The 17,679-nt window shown below is 44.0% G+C and overlaps 1 protein-coding gene across 1 annotated transcript; it reads left to right on the top strand.

The window, feature by feature from the left end:
- The first annotated feature begins 762 nt into the window (after positions 1–762).
- On the top strand, positions 763–17,169 carry Arl1 (ADP ribosylation factor-like 1). The gene is made up of 6 exons (XM_077661967.1): positions 763–898; positions 1,859–1,993; positions 6,399–6,480; positions 9,039–9,150; positions 11,295–11,473; positions 14,757–17,169. Exons 1-6 carry the CDS (start codon positions 895–897, stop codon positions 14,785–14,787), a joined length of 543 nt encoding a protein of 180 aa, XP_077518093.1. The 5' UTR covers positions 763–894; the 3' UTR covers positions 14,788–17,169.
- Positions 17,170–17,679: the final 510 nt, after the last annotated feature.

The raw sequence follows: 17,679 nt of genomic DNA, 5'->3' as shown, positions 1-17,679 counted from the left end.
CATGAACTGCTTAGGCCACATCAGCGGTAGTCATTGTAAATTTCACCTCACCCACCATTGTTTTCCTTGTTTTTCTGTCTCTTCTAGAGAGTTGCAGATGTTTTTATTTTTGAATGGTTTGTTATCATCTCTTTTATCCCATCCTTTTGCTTGGAGCTTTACATCCATTCAGTGCAAGTGGTGTGCGTTACTTGGGGCAGAAAGGCAAACTCTTGCGAAGCCCTAAGCAGGAAAGAGATTGCTGGCATTTTGAATCCTGAGCTCATGACAATGTCACAAAATGTGCTCTGAAAAATGCTGGGCTGCTGGTTAGGAGTTGGCTGGAGTTTGTCTGCCTGCACTAAGCAGTAAAATAAACTAGATATTTCTTGAGACCTTCACGTTTGAGTTTTCCTCACTGTTGCACATTGAAACTTTTGGGGCTGGACAGATTGTCTGTCGTTCCGCTTCTGTGCAAAGCTCATACAATAGCGGTAGTTCTTTTTTTGTTTGTTTTTCCAAAGTTGCAAACCTCTAGACTTTAGTAGAAAAAACAAAGCAAAACAGCTTTTATTTATTTTTAATGATTCTGCTTGATCGCAGAATTTCCCATCACTGACTTATCGTACTTGAAGAAAAAATAGCCTTGCAAGTGGTTATCATAATCTGCGAAAACTTTTTTTTTGTGTGTGTACTTGTTTGACGCCGGAAGAATCAAATAGTAGTCTTAAAGTGTATTCTTTGTGGCGCCCTCTGCAACGAGTGAAGAGAGACCGAAAGGCTTGCACGAGCGATGCTAGGTTGGGCACGGAGCATGCGCAGTTGGCGAAGACACGTTTCACGCGGTAGGATTGCTTGTTTATATTAAAATAAAACTGAGGTTCCAGCTGCCTGGAAACCGTTTTCCCTTTGAAAATGGGTAAGCCATTCCTATGATCTACCTAGGGTTTATCGTGCGGTGGGCCTGAGCTAACCAAAATTCTGTTGTCGAGGCCGCTAAGAGCGTCCGGTTCCCAGCTCGTTCTGTTCCGAATGGAATTCTTTAAAAACTTGCTCTGTGTGGGCTACTTTTAGGGGCGATCTCTCCTGACGTGTGGTGACAGAATGTAAAGCCCCCTTGTTTCATACATTAAGCGATGTTCTGCTTGTAGCCTGAGCTAAACTCTTATCCCCCGTTCACTTGAACCGCCGGGCTTAGGGTGGTTTAGGAGTACCGCTGTCTTGTCATTTGCCGTGTTGTGCTTGTCGTGCCCTACGGTCGCAAGATACCCTTTGGATAACACCTACAGAGTCGAAAATACTCGTTATGTATCTAACGTTTTTTAGCCCAGTCAATTATTTCCCATACTTGATAAAGATCGGAACTTTCGATGCCGGCTGGTGAACAGGCGGTATGTCATTTGAGTGGGAGCGACGGCCTAAGTAGTGACGAGTTAGCGGAACATTTATTCATTGTTCTTGGCCATGCAGTTTAAGCAAGTAACGAATGGGTTACGTCATTGGCCGCACATGACTGATCGCTTTCACAGCACTGAAGTGCTGAGGTGGTCATACCGGCAGCTTTTTGAGCTTTGCACGTTGGGTTTTTTACTCCGCAATATTCTCGGGCGTTATTCAGCGCGCTATGCACTAAAGTTGATATCGAATTATAAAGTGTTTGTCCTATCAGCCGAACTACTTAGAGTGGTTTCGCATAACGATTCGGCGTTTTGCACGCTCTCGTTTGGGAGCCTTTCATTGCGTTGACTTGGTAACGTCGTAAAGTGCGTCTGCTCAACTGCGGCGACATCTGTGGACCATTCGCACTTTAGAATTTACGAGTGATCTAGAGTCCACGGCGCGCCGACTGAACGTGTGTCGTGGCAATATTTTGAAACAGGTGGGCTTCTGAGCTACTTCAGAGGCTTGCTGGGCAGCCGGGAGATGCGGATCCTGATACTGGGACTGGACGGCGCTGGAAAGACTACCATTTTGTACCGGTTGCAAGTTGGCGAGGTTGTCACTACCATTCCTAGTGAGTTCATCCCACACCCTCCCTTGGTTGCTCTCCGCACTTCATCCGCATCTCGTGAATGCACTGTCACCACCCAGGAAGTGATCACATCTATTTTGACTTGTTAGCAAGGCAGATGTTTAACAGGCGGTGAAACTTAGTTCACTTTTGAAGTGTTAGCATAGAATGCAGGGATTTAACTATATTTTTTAGTTCTGCTTCATCGTTTGGAAAGATAAATTTCTAGAGAGCTGCCTAAATGCTACTGATGCAACATGTGCTACTCAGGTCATAGATCATTATGACAAAACTGCGTGCATAAACAGGCCATGGAAGAGGGGACATACACAACATGAATGACATAACGACAGGGTGTAGTGCTTTCTCATCTGTTTACTTTATGTTGTCCTTGCTGTCTTAGTGCTATTTAGGTGGCTTGTGTTATGCTCATAATGCATTGCACGCTACATAAGGATGCAACTTAAAAAAACAGCACTTAGTAACAATGGGCCATGGTCCGTGGCTTCCTGCATTACTGCACGGACCAATCAAAACAGTGGACAAAATCAGCTAATGTTTGACTGCGTCGAACAAGCTAGAGGCATCAAAATTCTCGAGCTCATAATTTTGTCTCCTCTTTAGCTTCTTGTTTACGTAACTATAAAAGTTTCAACAGCAGTCTACTTTTTGTCACGGAGGAATTTGTTTGGCTGTCCTGAATGTGGGCAGAACTTCACTGTAGACTTCAGTTGTATCCGATTATAGCCCCAGTTTTGGCGATCTTGGGATTATGCTCATGTGCAAACGGAGCATAGACATCAATGTTAAAATTGCAATATCCATGCTGTGTGGTAGTGCTCCTGCAATGTGAATGTTCATGCTATTGGGTCAGGTTAAAGTCGCAGTGACATTGTGAAAAAAGTTCATTTGTGATAAGCATCACTTTTTCCCAGTGTAGTTGCCTTTTGGCTAGGACTGACCTATCCCCTAGTGGACCACAAGCATGCCTGTTTGGTCTTCTCTCAAAAACTGAGGTGCAGACTGTTCATTACACCACTAGGCAGATAACTTTGAAATGCTGTCTCAACCTCTGTAAACTAGTCATTTGGCATGGAAGCCCACCGAAAAAAACCTCTTTTGTATGTTGCGATGTTTCTTATGTTCCGGGATGGTATTTTGTATTTGGAGTCCATGTGACTCTTAGCTTCAACACTTAGCTGAAAACACCAGCTGTGCAGCAAACTTTGTGGGTAAAAGCACTTTCTACAGGGATTGCCAGCATAGGTGGTAAGATTAGGCACTTGGTGCTCTACAGGAACAGGGCCATAAACCCCACATCAGCCACAATTCAGTCATTCCAGCAATGGTGGTGACGCCACGCAGCCTCTTCCTGAAGCAGCCAGCTCATGGCTGCTCCTGGCTGCTTTGCATGGCGCAGGCGACCAAGTGGTTTGAAGTATGACAATATACACCGAAAATAGTAATACTTTTGCTGTTCCGTGTTCCTGCCACTAAAACTTGTTCCTGCCACCAAAAAAATGTGCAGAAGGCTAAGTGTGTTTGGGTTGGTTGGTAGGGCATTTCATCCCCATGACCCGAGTGTTTTTCAGTGATGTACTTTGTTGGCACTTGGAGCTGCGTTGTCATGCATTCCTGTTCGGAGACCTTTTTAAACAACCGTTGCACCGAATCGCATTAACGGGGGCTCAATTTCATGCAGCTGCACGAAAGCAGAGCAGTGCTTAAACACTAATCTGATTGAACTGCATTGGCGATATCTTCTGCCAGAAGGTTGCAGCAAAAGAAGCCTTTTCCTCATTCCCCATATGAATTTCACTCCATTGCAGTTATTTGTTACAGCTGTCATCCAGCTTCGGTCGATTGAGATAAAGATTAAACGTCCCTTTCTGGCCGCACTGTGACTGCGAAATAGTGATGTGAACGGCAATAATTTTAGTTACATTTTTTTGTTTCTTGGATGTAATGTGCAAAGGGGCCGAATTACGGCAAATGTTTCTTTACAACTGTCGTGGGCTCACTCTGCCACGGCGCATTTCCTCTGCTAGCCAAAAACACATTTCGGGCACTAATTTAGGCTGTTCCGTTAAGCTCAAATTACCCTTTGGCTGCTGCATCACAGGGTAGTATACATTACCTTTTCTAGTTTTACCACATATGTGACTAACGTATGCTGCAAACAAACTAGCCACAATATTTGGTGTAAGAATAGTGTGCGATAAATCACATAATTGCAGCACAGAAAAAAAAAGGTTAAGCTCAGAAAAACTAGTTTTTCTTTTGTTCATTTGTCAATGTTAGCAGAGTTTTTGCTGCACTTGCAAACTAGCAATTCCATGTTCATATAGATTCACATTTGTTGCGGGGCTGTAATACAGCCAAACTGGCATAGGCTGTTATTAATATGCGATAATGACTTACTGCTGCTTAGCTAGGAAAGATGCCGCAATGCCAAGGTTTGCTTCTAAATTAGAAACTCTATGGCACTGGGGCTATGACCACCTCATATGCCATGTCGTGCTACGGCTGTGCCACCTGTAGGAGCTGGAATGACTAAATGCACCTCTCTTGCTGCCCAGTTCATTGCATTCAGCCTGCTGGTTAAATACAAAGTGCTATTGGTTTGGCAGGCAAGAAAAGATGATTTTTCTGGCTGTGTGGGGAATTGTGCAATGTCCAAATTTTAGCTTTTTTGATGTTGTATAGTAAATGTCATTAAGCTCTACTGCCAATGGGAAGGGACTACCAATAATACAAAACTCCCATTTGATGCTTATGAGCATTATGCCACATAAATTATGCTTTCTCACTCATGACTGGCAGAGTTCTACAGCTGGATGCCTGTGTTTGCACTTAATACTTACGCCTTGTATTGCACAGTCCTTTCATGCAATCTGAGCTGGTTCAAATGTGGAGCTGTACAGGTCTCCACTGATGTAGGGCATAGCTTGTTTGATGATGGCAAGTCTCTCGTCACTGGCATCACAATGCTGCAAAAGTGGTACTGGCACTCTTGTCTTTGTAGTAAATGAGTAATAGTAGCAGACAACTTCTTGCAAAGCTACTACCTTAAGACGTCATAGTTATGAATGGACAGCATGACCAAATGGTGCACAGGCAAAGAAGAGTAGAACGAGACTTCACCTTTACTACAGTACTAGCCGCTTATGTTCCAGCATCAGCAGTATTATGATCAGCAATGGAAATAGGCTGTAATTACAGTAGTGCAAGCCTAGGTGGCTAGTGCTAATATGTAAAGATGGCGTCTTGTTGTTCTGTCTACTTTATGCCCGCTGTGCATAAATAGCAGTCAGCTGGCAATCTTTTGGCTTTGTGCTGACCAGCACTGTTTATTTACTGGCTCTAAATAGCAGGACTGCTCTCAGCTGTGCCGCTGCAAAGCTTGACTGGCACTGCCTTCCCACAGATTACTTAAATAATTCGGCAGGCATATAAATGCGGCAGCCCATGCTCTACTTTTTTCCTGCCCATGCTAGGTGAGCTGTGGAGACACAATGCTGTGCCTCCTGTGGCATTATTTCAAAAGGGACACATCATCATCAGCCTGACTATGCCCATTGCAGGGCAAAGGCCTCTCCCATGTCTCTCCAATTAACCCTATTCTTTGCCAGCTGCGCCCACCCTATACCTGCAAACTTCCCAATCTCATCCGCCCACCTAACGGTCTGCCGCCCCCTGCTACGCTTGCCTTCCCTTAAAAACCATACTGTTATCCTTAAGGACCAGCGGTTATCTTGCTTTCGCATTACATGCCCTGCCCAAGCCCATTTCTGGTAAAAAAAAAAAATTTGCGGTAGTTTAGCTCTGGTTAAACCTTGAGTGATGCAATAGCTACAGCTGGCCGAGTGGAACTTGGTCACGTGACCAACCACGTGATCAGCCACGGCACCGCGCCGCCGGCAGCGGCTCCGCACCACATGACAGCGTAACGGCGCCGCCACGCTGAAGTCTCGAAATGCTACCGTAATGCAGCTATTGCTACAAAAGGGACACAGTCATGGTCTAGAGGTTGATATCAGCCAGTGGGACATATTCTTGTTGTTTTTGTTTTATATTTTCATTCTGGCAATGAAAAGAACATAGGACATCAGAGCCTTAGCATGCTGTGATCACAAAAGCTTGCCACCTTGTGGTGATCCGACTGGTGCAGAGGAATTTAGCATAGCAAGGCTGCAGTGTGGGCCATTGACTCGGGTATGCCTCATGCTCATACTGGTCACTGAATAGCTGAAGAAAGCTGCCAGAAAGTCTAGTTTCAGTGAGTTTGGTGTGGTGTTTTGACAGAGGTATCAGCTATCCTTTACAGGTGCATGTATGAAATGCATTTTTTGCGAAGGGTTTTATGTGTCTGATTAACTACAGCAGCATTTTTTTTCTTGTTTTTCAGCCATTGGGTTCAATGTTGAGCAAGTCACATATAAGAATCTTAAGTTCCAGGTTTGGGACTTGGGTGGCCAGACAAGTATCAGGCAAGTTCATTCATTTTGAATGGCGAATAGCTAATAAGGCATCTTATAAGGAATTTCATTCCCTCAAAACATTGTGTACTTAATTCTGAAATGCAGCGTTGAATGTTTAGAGGATTGGATGTTATGCAATGTACTCCCTTCAGGATGAGCTCTGTGAGCAGTTCAGGAACATAAGTTTAGTTTTCCACAGACACAATTGAAGAAAAAAAGGAGTTAGCGTGCATGTCTGTATAGTATTGTGTGAGAAAAGACTGCAGCTTAGACATCAATATCCGAAAGCTGAGAGCTAAGCTGAATGAGGTTTTATTCATGCAGGCATTATTTTATCTTGGTAAGGACAATGCTGAATTGCAGGTCATTTTGCATTCAGCATCTAGTTAGGCACATTCTGCTTTTTAAAGGGACACTGAGGAGAAACTGAAGTTGGCTTGTATCGATAGAATACCAGCTCCTGGTCACGAGAACGCCACTCTTGCTGAAAACAAAGCTCTTGTAAGGTAGAAAATAGCAAGAACCAAAGTACAGGTATCGCCACCACAGGCCAGTCTCGCAAGTACAAGCGTGATGACGTCATAGGACAAGAGACGCCGCCTTGGAGGAATTTTCCTTCCTCCATGGGCACCACGAATCTCTGAGGCTGACAAAGGAATGTTGAGCGGTTCAGTATTGAAGCAAAATTTGTTTCGGAACCGATAGTGCACTTTTATCACACAAGGAAGACAGAAAAAAGACAACCTGAATGGTTGGAAGCAAAGAAAAGCGATGCTTGGCGGCGCCACAGGCGGCCAGGAGAGTTTCGGTTTGTTATGGCACTTCGCGTCTATGAGCTTTGCGTGCCCCGTGGTTTTGTTTTTGACGTGCCTCGATTTACAAGCACTGAACCCCAGAGGAAGTGCAAGTGCCGCTACAAGTGCTAGTTAACCTTTGAAGGAGCCTGTTAAGGCTGGTCAGATTATCACCACGGTCGATAAAAAACTATGATGGCACGATGGTCGGGGGTCGTACAAAGCAGTTGGCAGTATAAAGAGCACTTGTGTTCGTACGCTCGCCCGGCAAAACGTTCCTGGCTGTGCTAGTCACCTTTGAACTACTTAACGGAAATCGTTTATTAGGGACGGAAGACAAGATACAAGGCAGTTAAGAAAAAGAGATTTGGAACCTGCAGGGACTGTGACTCTGCTCTCCTCTATATCGTTTGTTTGCGGCTCCATTGAGTAGCTTCGGCAGTTGGGCGGACCTGATCTATTCGAGCTCTCGTCTAATTTAATCCATTCACAGTACACATATGAAGGTACACGCAAGTAAGCGCGAGAGCCCGATCCGGTGGACCCCGTACCTCCGGTAGCGCGTGGAACCCGTTGAAGCATCATGCGTCGGCTTTACTTTCAAGCCGCCAACTTTAAATGCGAGTGCCATTGAGCACCCATCTGTGTTTTTTTTTGTGCAAAAAAAAAGAAGCTGTCCCTTGCAACCATGGGAAACCTCCTCGATGCCACCTGCTGCTCCGTGCAACGGCGCTGTTCAACGAATCACAATCCATTAGCCCCAAAGCTTCGTAAAGTCTCCGATGCGCGCGAAGCGGCGACCTTGTCTTCGCCCCTCGCGACTCCCCGCACTGGGGTTACATTTAATTAGCAATGGCTGCTCACTGAGGAAGGGGGAAACGACCTGCCGGCACCTAACCTAACCATGCTCCCTCAAAAGCATTGCACACTCTGTGGGGCTGAGGTCGCTTAAATGCAGGCCGAAGTTTTTGCGAGAACTTCGTTGTCGGGTTCGGGAACGGGATCCATCGTAACGCTGGCAAGACTCAGTGCAAACGTAAACGAAGCGACAGTAGTGACCCCTGATAGATGCCTTCAACGTGCGGCGGCGGTAGCTCTCATTTTGGCTGCTAATAGACCGCACCGCTAGCCGCCAGAAACGCGGAGTCTGCGTTTACGTCACGTTTCATGTCACTCCGTCTTATGACGATAAGAGCACGCCGTAACGTCATAAGAGTGCGTCGAGTTTGAATCGGAGCGCGGGAAAAACATTTTCAACTTCGAATCCAAATTTCTTTGAAATAAATGCATCTTTCGCTCCCGGACAAGCGGCAACAAAGCCATGAAATCAGATTTTGCGAACAAAAAAAAAATTGATAGAGTTCTCGTCACTGTCCCTTTAAATGGAGTATTGCTTGCTTCAGAAATAGGGTGGTTGCAAGAATGCTTTGATAAACGTTATACAAATTTTCTCTTGTGTGACAAAAGAGCTGCAGTAAACTCTAAAAGCCACATCACCTGAATGGCTCATTCTTTGCATTTTCTGTGTGTAACTTCTGAAAACTTTTTTTTCTCTCGGTGCTTGATGATTTCATTTGATTATCTTTTTACTTATGCCATGCTTTACTCATTCCCATTTCACTGGTACTGCTTGCATGCTCTGTACATTCTGACATTTTGGGTATTTTTTATCACATACTGTCATCATCTTAAAGGTGGCGTGCTGTAGATTTGTGTGCTGTCAGTCTCCTAAGGCTTTGGTGACAGTGATCATCTTTGCTGTATTTATTTCAGGCCATACTGGCGGTGTTACTTTTCCAACACTGATGCCATCATATATGTAGTAGACAGTGCAGACAGGGATCGCATCGGCATATCTAAAGAAGAACTGGTTTCCATGCTTGAGGTGAGGACAACTTTTGTCTCTGTATGATTGCTGAGGCACTAGAGAAGTGCTTTAACAGAATATTTTTCTATCCTATCCTTGCACTGATTGCTCAGAGGTATTGCCTCATAAAAATAATTTGTTACGGGCAGAAAGAACACTTGACATGTGATTTTATCACTTTATTAATTTGCGATATGTTCCAGCACTTAACGATCAACTAATTTTCTCTGTACTGTTTAACCTTGTTAATTAGTGGCGGTACATTGTGTCTATTTAGAAGGAGCCCGAAAGTTGCCCAGTATGGGGGAGCATTTGTGGAATGTAACAATCTGCTTGTTACATTTCATGAGTGGCTACATGGGTACTCCTTCCTCAATTCTTGTTTGTTGTCGGCTCCCGTAGAAAAATACTCGTGTGCTCAACAAACTTATTTGCAGTTAGTGATTTTTGTAGCCCATAGTTCCACTGCAAGCTGAGTTAAGTTTTGTGCATGGCACTGTTACTCTTGAGATTTTAGGATGGTTTCATTTGCCTGAACTTAGCTGTGTAGACCAATTGCCGGACCTCCAAGTCAGCTTTCTTACACCACGATAAGCTAGGTGTGGCAACATCTTCCATTGCCCTGTAGATGTGTGCATATTTCGTATAGTTTCACCTGCTTCACAGTAGCTTGCCAATGCCAGCATGAGACATTTCCATGCCTGGCACCGCATGTGCCAATGCTTGGCGTTAGAAGCCCACAGCACTGCATCTGTTAGAGTGCTGGCTCATAAGACGAAGGTTCCTGGAAAATGTAATAGTTTTTGAAGTCGGGAAATGTCTGCGATGAATGTGAATGATGGTAGCTAGCGCGCTTCTTCGCTGCCGTGCCCTATAAAGAAAAGTGATATAAAGGAATGGCACTCAAATGCCATAGCTAAGCTTCCAAGGGAAAGGAAAAAATACAAGAAATGGCTAAAGAACCAGGAATGAAAGCCAAAAGACTAACTGTCCTGGCATTCGTGGCAAAGGGGCATCCATGAAAGCCTTGAGCCTCTTTAATGATTGGCAGCTCATTAGTGAGCCGTGGGATTTGACACCAAGCATCCTGCTCTTCGAAGTGGCCACCACAATGCTACTGCAAGTAGGAGACCTTGCCAACTGCATTGCATCTTCCAAAAAGTGTAACAGTACCTGGCCCTCTCTCTGAAGCTCCGTACAGGCACCTGTACGGGGGCTTTGGAGAGGGGCGAGGGAGAGTGGCAGAAGATTTTTGCAACCACTCCAGAACTTAGCTACTGCCCTGTTATCTTCACTCCCCACGTGCTGCTGTTCTCGGGACTCTTCTCAGAACTCGAACGTGTCGAGAACAAGGAACTTTGAGGAAGGCCGGAGCAACCTGCACGAGTGGTATCGACTGTATAAATGGGATTGGAGCGTAATTGTGCCTCCATAGCTGGCACTCATCATTCGCTTTACCACATGCATTATCATCATTATTTTCATTTTTTGTACAAAAGACAGGTGCACAGGGAGTGAATCCCCTTCAGTGTCAAGGGAAGCTGACTTAGAGGTATGGGTAGCAAGCTGCAATGCAACTAAGTGTTTATCCAGCCTTCTTTGACAGACATCCTGGGATTGAAAGGAATTCCTCACACAAGAAACTGTAGAATACAGCACTTCACTCTAGGCATTTCGGAACACTACTGTGCAAGCAGTAGTGTGGTAGTGCCAACACAACACAGCAGCTTTTGCCATTGGATCACTTCGTTTGCGCTGTTGGCATCTTATCTGAACGTATGTGCTTGCTGCACACCTGTAAAAATGGCACCTGCGTGTAACGAGCTTATCACATTCTTTCTGTGCAATTTGCCTTTTGTTAATGTCTTTTTTTTCTGAGCTTTTGCGTTGAAGGTGTGGTGCAAAAGTCTTTTGAGGCGTGATGTGCAGAAATCAATTCAGAAAAGAAATTCAGATGCTTAAGGTCTTGAAGCTTCACGTCTTTTTGAACGCGCTGGTATTTTTAGAGAAAGAATACTGGAAGAATTCATTTGAATAACAAAGACACATAAAATTTAGATAGCTGGCTCTCTGCTTTATTGTTTCTTGTCTTGTCATTGTTTCCTGTCATCTTACTATTGTGGTAACAGAACTTCATGCTGCACTGTTTCATTTTATGGCAGGAAGAGGAGTTGAAGAAAGCCATCCTTGTGGTTCTTGCCAACAAACAGGATTTGGATGAAGCTATGACAGTGTCCGAGATACACTCAGCACTTGGCTTAGATGCATTAAAGAACCGCACATTTCAAATATTTAAGACATCTGCACTCAAGGGGAATGGCCTGGATGAAGCCATGGAATGGTAACTAAAGCTTTAAAGTTGATCTTTTAGGTTGTTGCTTTGTTACTCCTATTTGTCTAGCGAGAGTAAAAAAAGCTGTGTTACTCTGTTAAGTTGATTTAACTCTGCTGCCTGCCCCTGATTTTTTATGTTTTGCTTTGGTTTGTTATACATCAGTATTTTCAGTTTCAAAAATATGTCTTGTAGTATAGGCAGCCTGCAGTGCCCATTTAGTGCTAGAATTGTTCCACTGGGCACCTAAAAATTGGTGCCACCGGCTGGTTGGACTGCTACAAAGAAGAGACCACATTCCTAATCATTAGAGGGGCATGTTTGACTGGCGACGTTCCTTTTCTAGCTTTTCCCGTCATAGCCCGGTTAGGTGACGCACCTCACGTGCGGCTTTAACAGAGCGTGGATGATCATGCCGATAAGCGCAGACAGGCGGTGTGGAAAAGCAGTACAGGTGCGCCAAAATCTCTTGGCTCCTCTCGCTAGGCTATGTGTTATGGTGCTGCAGTTGATATGGCAAACTTCAGCACAGGTTGTTTATTGGTGCTGCTTATTTTTATAGCAGATATTTATAATCTACCATAAAAGCATGCTACACACACGAATTAGCAGAGCTGGTAGGTTGGCCCTCTTGCTTTGCCAAGGTCTGTCAGATGTCTGCACGTATGGCAGTACTATGTGGTATTTATAGCTATTTTCAAGTAGTAATTTCTTCAGAAGGTAGCCTAGCACAAGGGTGCAATAGCAGCAGCAGATGAGGTCATGCTTTTATTCGTGGCATGAATTCTGAGTATTTTCGTTGACCTGTGCCTGTCATTAGGTAAGCATATTTTCTCACTCTTCCTTCTTCATCCCAATATATGCCTGCTCTATAAATCTGACCGCTGTAGCTCATAGTTTTTCAGAGTTCAGTAATTTGTAGTTCAAAGGTCATTTAAAAGTCCAGGTCATATCTATCATTTGAGCCCTAGAATCGGTGCTGAAAGTTTTTGTTTACTTTTTAGGTCCGGCACACTTTCACTCAGTCCTATAAATGCATGATGGTTGGGCTTCACTGTGCCTATTCTTTTCTTTTGACTAGTGTTAATGCTTAATGCGTGTGCTTTGAACATATTATGATTGCCGATTGCCACATGGTATTGCTACTGTATTCTTTATTGCAGTCTTTAAGGGTACACTCAGATCAAACTAAAGTTGACCTGTATCAACAGTTTACCGCATTTTAACCACAAAAATCCAAGATGTAATGCAGGCATCGCCATCGCCAGCTGATCACAACTAACTTGTTCACTGCGTCATGGGTCACTGGTGGGTGACATTTTTTTATCTGTGCGGCTACAAATACTAGGTCTCACGATGAAGTTATGGGACAGATTTCTTAATGAGGTCCTCTTCCTTAGAGCTAACAAAGTAATCTGTCATATGGCTTCATTATGTGGCCCTTGTATTCGAGGCTACACAGCATGGATATGTGATGTGACTTGCCGGTGACTCACGATGCAGTGACCGTATTAAACTAGAGTGCATCAAGACAGTGTTTTTTTTCATGCATATCCCCTGGGCTAAAGTACATTGCCATTCATTTCTGAATGGTAATCACCGAGTTCTTTTTGGTGTAGACGTCATGAATTTGAATGGAATGGCGTAGGAAAAGTAATGTTCCACTTTTGAATCTAATTTTCTCTGCAATAAATGTCTTTTGCGGCTGAACAAACATCAGCAGAATCAGAGGCGTGCAATCTATTTAAAAAAAAAAATAGGCTGTCCTCAGCGTTCCTTTAATGCTTCTAAAAAAATTAACCGTATAATGCCATGTATAAGAGGTTTGCCTCGCCTGTATGTGGAGTCGACTTATTTATGTGTTTTAAGAAAGGTAGTTTCAGCTGAGCAACAGGTACTGCATGCTTTGTGCCAGTGCCCATTCCCAGCAGGATGTGTGAAAAAAAAAATGTTAATTCGTATGAAAGCTGCTTCTGCTATGGGAATTCAAACTTTGTGCCATTAAGCAGCTCGCTCATGCTGGCAGTTGCTTTCCGTGACGAGTGGTAGACAGCGCAAGTGAAAACTTTGTGTACCCCCCGAAGTGCACGTCACATTGAAATACAAAACTGCAGGACAGTGAGTAGTTTGGTAGCTCTGTTGGCCGCTAGTCATCTGGGCGCATGCTAGTATGGAAGGCAGTATGGAGCACAGTTATCGCCGTTAACCTCCATTTGCCTCTGACTGCTGGCCTTGCAATTGCATGATTACGCGATTTTCGCTTTGAGCTGCACGCAATGCGATGCCATCCTGCAGAGGGCGGGAGGGGGGGTATGCGTCTACTTATACGTTCAAACCTCGATAGAATGAACACAAATATTACAAATTATTGGTGGCATATCAAACTCTTCCTCAATACTTTTACCAAACACATGCAATTTTTACTTTATATATCGAACATGGTTGGACATAAACGAATATTTCGAACAACTCCCCAGCACTAAGCAGTGCTCACTCGAGTGGTGGGCGGCAGGCGCTACACTACAGGTGGTGGTGTGAGGAACATTTGTGCCAAGGGTCACGATTTTACCTCGCACTTGAGAAGAGTGCCATGGAAAATGCTGCGGCTTGAAGGGTTGGTAGCCAAATGGTCAGTATGTACTCGCAAGGCTTCTCACACCAGTCGACAGGTCAACAGCACACTGCAGTTGTTGCCTTGCAATATAACCATTCTGTGCTTATGCTCATGTCAACTGCCATGGAGTTGAGGGAAAACGGCGATAGCTTTCGCTCTTACATACCATATTCCATGCGAAATGGCTGTAATGTGGGGAAGACACGTTAGTTGGAAGTTGGCCCCTTCATTATATGGTAGCAGTGCTGTATGGGAAAGCCAGCCTAACGTGCTAGGTTTCTTGCGACCTTCTGAATCACTGTGAGTGCCTTCGAAGCAGCGCTAAACTTGGAAAACGGTCCCCCCTTTCTCTAGTAAGGATCATCTGAATTGTCGCCCCTCCATTGCCTAAATTGCGCTGCTCTTGCGTGCATTGCATTTTTGATGAAATGTTATATTACAGATTTCATCTGTATCAAACTGCTTTGCATTTTTTTTTTTTACATATGCACAATAACAACGTTCAACTATATTTGGATTAAATATTTTTTAGTCCGTGAAAGCAGCTAGTGTGGGGGTTGATTTATATTCAGAGTCGACTTAGACGTGGCAGCATACAGTATACCCTCTCAAAGCCAGTGTGGCACTACCACGTGTTTAGGCAGTGACACCACAGAGCCATTTCCTTCTTGTCCCCAGGTTATCAAATGCCCTGACCAACAACAAGTGACGGACGATCAAGCAGAGAAGAAGGCGGCTTCAGCCATGCCAGTCCGCTGTCATTGTCACCTCAACGTGTGTGTTTGCAGCGAAATGTGGAAAAGAACAGTGCTCGAGGCTGCTGGCAAAAGCAAGAGGTTTGGTGCGGGCAAACTGGCTGTGTGCAGCTTGGTGGTGAGGCGTGCGGTCGCGCTTGCCGGCAGCCGCGCCCAGACTCTGGTGCACATTGGGTGGTGGCCTTGGGAGTGCGCTGCTGCCTCCTCGCCGCCATTCCCCATCTCTAGTCTGTGCCGAGAAAGTGGAGGGAGAGAGCTGCAGCTTGTGTCTCCTTCTCAGTAGCCCCGACATCTTGGAAACATTCCTGGCTGGCTGGTTGGTCGGTTCGTTTGTATCTTATGGTTAGGTGACTGTGTAATTGAAGCTCTGTTTTCTTTTGTGTGTGTGTCATTTTAAGTCCAAGATAAAACTGAGCATTCTTTCTTTGGACTGCTGTGTACTGATTCCTTCCTTACCCCCCCCCCCCCCTTTTCATTGTTATTTTTTTTTCAAGGTAATGAATATGTCATGCAATGCATGTTTGCAAGTGCTTCAGGGCTTTCCCGTGGAAAAGAAAAAATGTGGGATTAGGGGTTAGAAACAGCCAGAAAAGAGCTCACAAGTGATGGGATGTGAATGCATTTTTGCTTGAGGTGTTTGGTGATGCGGCAGTTATTTCTAGGCTGCCCACCTTTACGAAAAATCCTATACTGCTTTTTTCTTCATTATTTTTCATAATCAGATTTTTTTTAATACATCAGTTTTCTTGCATGATAATCACATGCAGGAAGTTCCATTAAGACTGAAATGGGACCTCGGGCCATTAACCTTGGAGACAGTCTACAAACCAACCAGCGTCATATTTAGTTAGATCTGGCCGGCCACATCAAAGTCTTGTGTGTACCATAGCATGTGGCAAAACATTGCATTCATGTTACTGTGTCCGCGTGTAGGTAATAGAGAATTAGGCTGGAACGGAAAGGTTGCCAAAACAGGAACCTTTTCAAGAAGGCCAGTTGATATTGAGTCTCGCACAATATAGTACGTCTGGCTTGTTTGTAGATGCTCATTAGAACTGTCAAGTTGCAAGAGATAATTAAACATATATTGTGTGAAGTATGGCATGATAAAGTTAGGTGCAGGGATGTCTCTTATTTTCCCTGCTTATGTTCTCGAGCTAAAGTTTTGGCATTTTCTTCTTAGTTTGTTACGTGGGCTCTTTCTGAATGGCACAGTACTTTTGTGCCCTGTTTTTTGTTCAAGCTTTCTGCCTGGCAGTTTTGTTCACTTGATGCAAGCAGAAAATTGGGGGCCCCTCTGTATAAGAAGGCCCCTAGCTATTTAAGCACAAAGGCATGTTAAGTGATTGGCATCTCTGCTTTTAACTTGCTAGGAATGCTTCATAGACTTGGTTTTCTGCATGCATTCAGTAGCTGGTAGGATGAACTACTTCTTGCCTGAATACATGAAAGTGCAATGTTTTTGGTTCTGCCAACGTCGCAGTTTGGTATGATTTTATCATTTTACTGGCTTTCTTAAGGCATAAATTTAACAACTTGTGGCCCACTGCAGCTTGCCCACTGCAACATCCAAGACAGCTTGATGAAAACACAGCAGTAGATACTGCACCATTTCCTTTCCCCAAAAACCAGTTTTCATTTTCATTCACACAGGAGTTTACGCTGTGTCACAGTGCATAGTTTGAAGTAATAATGTTAGATCATGACAGTTGTTACAGATCTGTGCCCTCTGCTGCTGACCCCAGTCCCCATAATTTTTTTTCTCTGCGTTTTGCAAAACTGTTTATATGAGCTATGCCCAACTTGCTGCATATGGTGTTAAGCACATTCAGTGCTGCCATTCGTAATGTGCATTTCTCTGCGAAAATGTGCACTGGATGACTTGCAAAATAAACTTAACTGTTATTTTGGTTGTGTAAGTGGTGGCTGCGCTTTACAATTTTTAACCACTTGATTGTGTCATTTCTCACACATTTTAATGATCTATTAGTTTGAACATGTGGGAGCTTAATAAGCAGGTATCCTTTTGCTGCTATGATATCTTTAAATAGAATGTTGCCTGTATTTGTACACGCTTTTCCAAAGATGCTGTGCTCTCTGGCATAACTTGGTTCAGGAAGCAGTGACTAATATGAGTTTTCAACAGGGGAGATGCGCACGTTGTTATTCGTCGATGCAGCCAGTCAATTGATAGTGAGGAACTTGTATGATTGATCGACCCGTCCCTCCTTGTACATGCACGCACATGCCAAAGCCCTCAGCTGAAGCTCAGGTTTACGCCGTGAGTGTTGTCATATGACAGCCAGAAATGTGACAATAAAGCTTTTTTATATGAATTTCTTTTTCCTGTTGTCACCAGTACCATTTGTTAATGTGACTTGTAAGTTTTAGCAAAATTAGCTGGTGATAAATCATCTCGGTGACTTTTGTGACCTGCAGTACTGTCAGGGCTATGTAAAGTAAACCATTGCAAGTGATAGCGCTCTGCCCTGGTCCAAGTTTACCTTTCCTCGTAGGTTGGTACAAGAAAGATTAAATGAAAACAAAAAACTTCACTCTGAACATGAGTTTTACTCTTAATATGAACACCTAGATGGATGTTCTGTTTTGTGCAGACAGTGGTGGTAAGAGTAAGACAGCACATTTTATTCTAAAAATGTGGAAGTGATTGTTCATAGATTCATATGTGGTCACCAGCTGTAGGTTGCATGCTGATGCCCTAGGTGATTAGTTTTCATGCAACACATATCAGACCATTATAGATTGCATTAATTTAGGCAGTCCCGCTAGCACACGTCAATTAATCACTTCACTGCCTCTCCTCTTGCAATTTTAGGCTTACTTGA

This window comes from Amblyomma americanum, chromosome 4 (genome assembly GCF_052857255.1).
Source record: "Amblyomma americanum isolate KBUSLIRL-KWMA chromosome 4, ASM5285725v1, whole genome shotgun sequence".
Taxonomy (NCBI): Eukaryota; Metazoa; Arthropoda; class Arachnida; order Ixodida; family Ixodidae; genus Amblyomma; species Amblyomma americanum.
The sequence above is the reverse complement of the archived record's forward strand: the minus strand, read 5'-3'. Positions and strand labels throughout refer to the sequence as shown.

Coding starts and splice junctions, on each gene's coding strand:
- Arl1 (XM_077661967.1), top strand. Junction 9,151..11,294: donor AACTGGTTTCCATGCTTGAG/GTGAGGACAACT, acceptor ATTTTATGGCAG/GAAGAGGAGTTGAAGAAAGC. Junction 11,474..14,756: donor CTGGATGAAGCCATGGAATG/GTAACTAAAGCT, acceptor TCTTGTCCCCAG/GTTATCAAATGCCCTGACCA.